Below are 8,161 nucleotides of genomic sequence, written 5' to 3' on the forward strand. Positions count from 1 at the left end.
TGGAGGATGGGAGAGGAAGAGACGTGGCAGACAAGAAGCGCTTGAACCACACCGAGGGAATGCCGATGCATGCCGAGCATCAGCGGAGTTCAAAGCTGTCCCCGGCTCAAAGGCTTGAAGCATTCGCAAAGTCAGTCGTTTCATTGGACACATCCTTCGTTCGTGGCGAGAAAAATATTTTGGATGCAACAAAGATACAAGTAAGGTTAGTTACTGCCCTCAGGAAGCTTCCAATATTTTATTAGCCGGAAGTAAGCTCGTAGCTACGGTTGCAAGTTGGAAGAGCTCGTTTCCTCACGCTCAGGAATCTGTTAGGCGAACGGCTAGCCTGTCAGGCACAAATAGAGACTTAACGGTTAGCAAATTGAATTCGCGCCTGTACTCCTGGCTGTCCGCCGAGTAGCATCAGACCAGTCAGGCGTTTGTTCGATCATTTTGATTGTAAACCGTCAGTTACGTACACGACGGCGGTGTATGGTAGAGCGAGATGTCACATACACTCGTGTAGTAATTGAAGTGGCAAAGGCAGCCCACGCATCAAAGTGCAGAGGACTTGGAGGTCAATTTGTGGAAGATTCGCCAGTAGAATGACTTCGAATGAAACCTTTTCGTGCGGGCAATCTTTGCCTCGAACTCATTTGAACGCTACCATGTAGCACTGGTACTTCCAATGCTATATCCAAATCGCTGGTCACAACGAGAGAACATTGCAAGTACTTGCCAATTCTGATTACACTATAGTACTAAGCAGAAGACTATTGCAGGATCTGGCGGGCTGAAAACGTCATCATCAACTAGTCAAGTTGCTGCCAGGAGGACGCGTAGTGGACGGCAACACGCAAGCGAGCGTGAAGGGTAGTACTTTGTCGCTAGCGGCAAAATTTGTCACGGTGGCCGCGCACGGATCGAATCGTCGCACGGCGGCGGCGAGACAACTATAGAATCCTATTGATTTTCCCTGGGAGCAAGCATGCCGTACCAATGATATCGAGCCCTCTCGTGAGACTCGCAGCATCCATGGCCCGTATAAATATTCTGCCAGCTGCCAGCAACGACATATAGCCCTCTTCTTCTTCTGCACCTCTCAAAACCACAGAAACATGACCGTCCAAAGCGTTATCACCCTCGGCGGAACCGCCTCCCACATCACGGTGGGCAAGGTTGCTGTAGGTACCACTGCTCTGAATCAAATGCTGAGTCAAAAATCTGACACAGTTTTACTTGCTAGCATGGTCTTATGATGATGACGTTCGTACCACCACGCTGACTAAGCCCGCGACCGCACTTCTAACCCAGACAATAGATGGACCCCGAACCCCGTCCCCGACGAGATCTGCTTCGAAGCCATCAAGGCAGGCGTGGACGCTATGCCGTCTGGTGTCAAAATGCTCTTGAACAGCGGTGTGTCCAGCCGTCTGCCGTATTCCTGCTCTTGAGATCATCAGCATGCTACTTGTGGTACAGGCGAGTTTTATGCGGTAGACTTTAGTACGGCGAACCTCGAGCTCCTGGCACGATTCTTTGAAAAGTATCCCGAGTATGCGGAGAGGACCTTCCTCTCAGTCAAGGGTGGTGGCAAGGCAGAGGGCTTCCCTGTCACTGACTCGTCGTGAGTTTTTTTTATAAGGTATATGCTGCATCAAGAAACTGATTTTATGTGTGTGTAGCCCAGAAAACCTCAGGCGTAGCGTGACTGCCGTTAATACCGCTCTGCGCGGTACCAAGAGGCTTGACCTCTTCGAGTGTGCCCGCGTCGACCCAAACTATAGTGTCGAGCAGACCATCGGGATCCTGTCTGGCTTCGTCAAGGAGGGTCTGTTCGACCACATCGGCATGTCTGAGTGCAGCGCAGAGTCACTCCGGAAGGGTAACGCGGTGCATCCGATTGCTGCGGTCGAGATCGAGGTCAGCCCGTGGTCTATTGAGCCGGAAACGAAAAATGTGCTCAAGACCGCCGAAGAGCTCGGTGTCGCTGTTGTTGCATACTCGTAAGTAGCCATGGTTTGATATCCGGCGTAGTGACTGACTTGAACCAGGCCTCTCGGACGTGGCTTTCTAACCGGCCAGATCAAGAAGTTCGAGGATCTTCCAGGTTTGCGATGCCCAGCGTATATTTCAGCACTAGCTAACACCATGAATTCTGCAGAGGCAGACGTGCGGCGGCACTTAACGCGCTTCCGCAACCCCGAATACTTCCAGCACAACCTCATCTTGGTCGACAAGCTGACCGAAATTGCACAGAAGAAGGGCATTACAACCTCTCGACTCAGTATTGCATTCGTCAGTTCCTTGGGGGACAAAGTAATCCCTCTTCCTGGATCCTCGTATGCAATCTTTTTTCTTGCACCTTTCAACAAAGCTGAAACAGACACTTCGCTCACAGACACGTGAAGCGCACGCTGGAGAACACATACTCCGCAGACGCGAAGCTGACGAAGGAAGAATCCGATGCGGTCTGGGAAATTATCAACAACTACGAGGTGAAGGGCGATAGGTACCACGGAGCGGACCCTAAGGCCAGCCGCCTCTGGGGATGATTTTCTCTGGAAGAGTTGTAGAATATTCTGTTGAACAAGCGCCAACGTCGTGGCGCACCTTCCGCGACTGTTAGGCGCTGCGGGCGGAATCTTTCATGACACCTTTATGGGGGCGAGGCTTATGTAATGCAAAGAGAAACTGGGATCACACATCGTTATTTGAGTAAAAAGGGTGAGTAGTTGATTCGATATGGAACAGAGAGTACAGCAAAAGTGCACAGCATTGAAACACAGATACAGTCGCGGCGCAGCCCGCAGGTCTTCATGCAGACGCGGAGTCGCGGTCCTCCTTCAAGGAGTCTTGAAACCGTCTACATGTCAAGTAGAGGCCACTTTCATGCTAGCAAGTCAACGGCAGAGCTACGTGTGTATCAGTCAGGCTGTCCGCTGTACGAGCACAATGGGCATGCAACGCACTTTTAAGATCGCAAGTCTACTTGAAAGGACAGTTGGGAGCGTGAGAACCGCGCCAGCCGCAGTGACAGCACTGGGGTTGGCCGCTGCTCCCCTTGTCCGAAGGAACTTGGCTGATGGCAGCGCGTGCAGCGTTCGTGGGCACGGCAGTATCGTTGACAGCAGCGGAGAACACGGTGGCGCACATGGTGAAGAGTATCAAGTGTTTGTTTTTGGGTTGGTGAGAGGGTTGTAAATGTTTTTGCGGAAGGCTTGTAGTATGAGCAGCGGCAGGATAAGGAAGAAAGAGGGAGTAGGATGCGCGGGTATATATACTTTCGTGAGCTGATGTGGGAGCCGCCTTGATGCTGGGCCAGCTGATCGTGGCCCATCCACGCTTTGGAAGCGTGATACGCGAGCCTTGTGCACCCTTTCAAGCTTCAAGCTTCAATATTGAAGCGCAGCGCGGTCTGTTCTCCCTTCTGCCGCGGGGGTTTCATGCCGCGAATGGCGGCCTGGGAATTGGAAGGGCTCGATGGCCTGTGCATCAACGCCACCGAAGTACGGTAGCCCTATGGGCGCGGCGCCACATCCGAATAGGGTCGCCAAAAAGGTGGTCCGAGAAGGGCTGAGAACACATACCAGGATAACGGTCTTGATGGGGGCCATGTGCTGCGTGCCGAAGACACTGGGAGTGGGAACGCGCGTCGAATAGGAGTGAGAAGCCCTCACGTGCCCCAGAGCCCCCGAAACAACCCAGAGAAAGAGAAAGCTATTTTCGGATTCAGGTGGCTAGTGTGGACACTAAAGATAACATACACGTTAACCTGGAGGTGAATGAGTACGACAGAGCTCTCGGGAATCAGCATCGTGACCCACTATAACTCCGCATATTCAGCGCATATTAGTAGGAAGCAAAGAAGAATAATATATCAGACAGACTGCAGTAAAATGATGAGTAAACGCGTTGTGCTATAGACTACTTGAGCATTTTTCCCTACTGTACTGATTAAGTTTTCTTTGTCTCTGGCGTGTGCGACACTGCGGACGATGACGCCCGACCTCAGACGCGCCTGCCCACAATTGACATCAACATACATCGAAGGGTGGTCCCACACATACCAAACAGCAAGCGACTCTCCTGCGTGAACCATGAGAATGGTGCTCGTGAGTGCCGATGTTGTCACAGTCTGCTGCTATTACAAGAGACGCTGAGAATATATACGCAGCGTAACGTAGTCTTGATTTCAAGGATAATAAATGAGGGATAAATAGCCTGGAACATGCTTGATCAGACGATATCGATGACCGTTGGCCACAATCTATAACCTCTCCAGGCCTGAGCCGCCGCCCAGCCCTTGACCTATGCTCGTGGAAGTCGCCGCAGGCTGTGGATGTCGCTGTGCGACGTAGGCCGTGGCGTCCATGGCGAAGAAAGAGTCGGGACACGGAGCCTGTGAGACGGCTGGCGACGTCCAAAAGCGAAAGCTGGCGGCCGACGGGGGACGGAGAGGGAGATGAAGGCGAGAGTGAAGAGGGCGGCTTTGGCCTGCTCTGCCGTTGCACCCAAAGCCTCTGCCACGTGGGCGGGCAACCTGTATTGATTCCATCTCTCGACCTTCCGCAGCGAACTGAAACAGCAGCGTCACATAGTCCCCTCAGAGATATCGCTCCGGATCCAGACTCTCCACAGACACGCCGCCGTGCCCGATGAACTCCTCTCAGAGCACGGTGTGCAACTCAGCGGTCGCAGCTACAAAGTCCCACCAGCACTGTTCCCGATAGCGCCGAAACACCGCCCTCTGACCCTCCTCTCATGTCCGCCCAGCGGCCGACACCGCCATGGCCCTCCTTGTACAACTTCCTCATCGAAATAGAGCCCATCCACAATAGGAATCCAGTGCAGCCAAAGGGACGCTATCTCTACGACCCAACCGGTACGTAATTGCATCCCCTGCGATGCCCACCCGAGCCTTCATTCCTTGACCTTCTCAGACATCTTCCGATTCACGCTGTATTGGACGCTGATCTTCTACACGCCGGCGTTTGCCCTCTGCGGCACGTATGTGTTTCTGAATATCGCCTTCACCCCGCAGTCGCGCGCGCGCCGTCTCCTGCTCTTCACGCCCCGCAAGGGCCAACCGCAGTCCGGGCTGCCTCTGCGAACATACAAGTCCGCGCCCGAGTCTTCGAGTCCGACAGATAGCTCCGCACTGTCTCCGTGCGAGACGAAGTACAGGCACAACGAACGGCGCTCGCGACTCACGTTTGCGCTTCTCGTCGCTTTCATGTTTGCAGGCTGCGCCGTCGGAGGTGCGGCTGTCGGGTCTGCTGTCCTAGGCTATGTGATAGCCGGGCTCTTCAAGGCTGCGCGATTCAACATGTCGACGTGAGTGCCATTTCTGCACGAGTTGTATGGGGCATTGAGCTCCGCAGACAGGTGGATACCGTTTCTCATGGCACTCATGCAGAGCCTTATTTATCTTCTCGGGTATGTTTTCATCACGCTCTTTTGCTTTTGATTGGCACTGCATCCGCTGATCAGCAAGCAGACGGCGATGAACAATTCATTCAGACGTTTTTCTGCCGAGCATTGTACGACTATCAGACAGACGACACATCATCGCTTTCCTTTCACCGCGGCGATATCATCGAAGTTCTCACCCGCCTCGAGTCTGGTTGGTGGGATGGCCTCCTCGGCGACGAGCGCGGCTGGTTTCCGTCAAACTACGTCAACGTCATATCGTACGAGGAGGCCGAAACTGCGTTGGGTGCGTCCGAGTATGAGGTCACTCAGTCGAGCGTGGGCGACGACTCCACTACGGTCGATATGGCACACAGTCTGGGCCAGAGTCTGACACAATCAAACTATGACGGAGATTGGCTCGAGCCAGAGTCTGAACACGATCACACCGATACGAGTAGCAGGGGAGGTGTGGTGAACGGACGTAGCAGGGGTGGAACACAGGCGCATGACTTCTGGGTGCCGGAGGTATCGGCAGATGGACGCGTGAGTCGAGCCTGCTTTCTCGTTCTGTCATTGACTTCATCGAGCGCACGTGCGTAGATCTTTTATGTCAATACGCAGACCGGCGAGCACTCGCAAGACCTTCCCACAGAAACTGACGAGGACACTGACAACGAACTTGCCGTGGGGGTGCGACAGTCTGGTTCGCGACTCGGATCCAATGGCGTGTCTCATGATGCAAGCTTTGGCATACCTCAACAATCTCAGACTCCCGAGCCTTGGGTGCGTCGTTTGGCAGACGACGGCTTGTCCTACTACTACCTAAACAAGCTCGACGGGACGATCTCATGGAAAGCACCGCATTCGGACCATGCACCACCTGCCTACGATTACGCCACCAGTTCCAGCTCGCACACCGTTAATCATGTTCCCCCTTTGGCGACTCGGCTGCGTTCGGACTCGTCTGTCTCTCGGAGAGAGCGAAGCTACAGCACGACTGATCGCGCCAGCACCTACTCTGACGACTCCGACGTTCAGCCCCTTGGCCGAACTCGTGCGCAGGCGTCAGCGAGCATAATGCAACCTACTAACGGCTCGCACCACAACGGAAGCGTAATGCACGGTCAATCGGTCGTTGCAGACTTAACCCCTGCTGAGCAGCTGGCAAAGGTTCTGCAGCACTCACTCTCACCTAACCTTCCCGAAACTCCTCTCGAGCTGCAGGATCATGTACGAGAGTCCATATCTGCTGTTGTCGACTTCCTCAAGTCCACTAGCCACGCTAGGCGCCCAGAGCATACAACAGAAGTGAACAGCCGTGTATTGCAAGTCGTGACCACAGTCCGCAACTTACTCTACGTTACTGCAACACCCACAGGCCATATACCAAGTTACCTATACCCCCGTCCCTCGAGCGACTCTCGCTCTGCGTCATCATCGCAGGCACTCCAGACGCACCTCAAAGCGGCGCACCGGAAGGTCGCTGGAACCCTTTCCAAGCTGGTCCTCTCTGCACTCGCTATGCAGTACGATCCTGCGCTCTCTGTCGGCGAAAAACCGAATCGCATGGAGTCTGATGCCTCAGAGCTCGAGCGTTCGGTCGTCGCCTTCGTGGAAGAACTGCATCGTTACCAGCGCGAGCACCCCACAAAACTTCCGGAGTCGAAGCGCCTACTCGGTGTATTTTTACCGAACAACGTCGGCCCTGGCCTCCCTGGCGCAGGCTCAGCAGGCGACTGGAAGGGCTTTGGCTATGTAACGTCTGCGCAGGACAGAAGGTCGCCCAGGCGTATCCTCGACCCCGAGGTAGTTAAAGAGCTCAAGACCGTAGCGGGTACAATGGATCGCCTGCTCACCGCGCTCCTGACGACTTGGCGCAGCATGGAGAGCGGTACGTCTGTTTATCCTAACTCCGAGGCTCACATTCCTAAAACCTCCGAAATAGAGCGCATACAATCGGAAGGGCGCATCCTCATCGGACACCTGTCATCTATCCTCGCATACGTGGGCGACATTGACGTCGCTCAGCAGGTCGACGTCGACGCCGTGCGGGCGGAGACGTTGACGCCCCCGTACGCAGAGACTGTCGAAAAGGCGCGCTTCCTGCTTCGCACGCTCGAGGTCGCCGTCCAGGCGCTGTACGACGACGCTACCTCTCTTCTCGAGGCTGTCCAAGCGCCACGAGAATGGGACCAGCACACGCAGCATCCTGGTTCGGACAGCGTGTCCCAGTATGAGTTCGTCGAGGGCCTGGTGATGACGCTGAAGACAAATCTTAACATTACTGCCTCCCAACTCGAGCACCTCTACCTCATTGGACGAGACCAAGCCGACATCGGGACCAACGCATACAGTAGCTCCATCGAGTGGCGACGTTCCCGGGGCAGTACTGTCTTGTATGACACTGCCACTATTTCTGGCAACCCAGCACACGAGGCAGAGGATGTCGTCGACATGGAGCTCGCGTTCTCGAGGCCGGCACTACGCACTGTGCCGTCATTAGATTCAGGCCACGCGTCTTCGACCATATATCACAATGGGTCGCAACAGCATTCTGAGACGTCGCTCAACACGGAGCGGTCGCGTTCGGAAGATCCAAACGAGCCGGTCACCCCGACATGGCACGAGGGCTCGTCGGACGTGGGCACGATGATCGCACACGACGAAGACGACATGTTCGCCGACGATACCGGCTCCCTGCTTGACGTTGCCGGGCGTGAGTTCACATGTCGCGCTCCAATGTTTCATCGTGCTAACAACATCT

General features: G+C 54.6%; 3 protein-coding genes across 3 annotated transcripts in view; 2 read left to right on the forward strand and 1 right to left on the reverse strand.

The window, feature by feature from the left end:
- Positions 1 to 1,100: 1,100 nt before the first annotated feature.
- PHACADRAFT_106317 (uncharacterized protein) lies at positions 1,101 to 2,537 on the forward strand (the record flags this gene model as incomplete). The annotated part of the gene is made up of 8 exons (XM_007401578.1): positions 1,101 to 1,166; positions 1,229 to 1,248; positions 1,304 to 1,401; positions 1,465 to 1,606; positions 1,668 to 1,988; positions 2,037 to 2,092; positions 2,147 to 2,324; positions 2,384 to 2,537. The coding sequence occupies 8 exons, from the start codon at positions 1,101 to 1,103 to the stop codon at positions 2,535 to 2,537; spliced, it is 1,035 nt and encodes a 344-aa protein (XP_007401640.1).
- A 413-nt stretch (positions 2,538 to 2,950) lies between these two features.
- PHACADRAFT_265118 (uncharacterized protein) lies at positions 2,951 to 4,264 on the reverse strand. Its single transcript, XM_007401579.1, has one exon. The coding sequence runs from the start codon at positions 3,136 to 3,138 to the stop codon at positions 2,971 to 2,973; it is 168 nt and encodes a 55-aa protein (XP_007401641.1). The 5' UTR covers positions 3,139 to 4,264; the 3' UTR covers positions 2,951 to 2,970.
- Positions 4,265 to 4,746: 482 nt separating this feature from the next.
- The window catches only part of PHACADRAFT_214134 (uncharacterized protein), a gene marked incomplete at its 5' end in the record, with an annotated part of 6,172 nt that continues 2,757 nt past the window's right edge, over positions 4,747 to 8,161 (forward strand). Inside the window, 5 exons of the mRNA XM_007401580.1 lie at positions 4,747 to 4,867; positions 4,926 to 5,243; positions 5,483 to 5,940; positions 5,998 to 7,288; positions 7,343 to 8,113. Coding sequence (XP_007401642.1) covers positions 4,747 to 4,867; positions 4,926 to 5,243; positions 5,483 to 5,940; positions 5,998 to 7,288; positions 7,343 to 8,113 — 2,959 coding nt within the window. The remainder of the gene's footprint in view (positions 4,868 to 4,925; positions 5,244 to 5,482; positions 5,941 to 5,997; positions 7,289 to 7,342; positions 8,114 to 8,161) is intronic.

This window comes from Phanerochaete carnosa, assembly GCF_000300595.1.
Source record: "Phanerochaete carnosa HHB-10118-sp unplaced genomic scaffold PHACAscaffold_13, whole genome shotgun sequence".
In the NCBI taxonomy this organism is placed as follows: domain Eukaryota; kingdom Fungi; phylum Basidiomycota; class Agaricomycetes; order Polyporales; family Phanerochaetaceae; genus Phanerochaete; species Phanerochaete carnosa.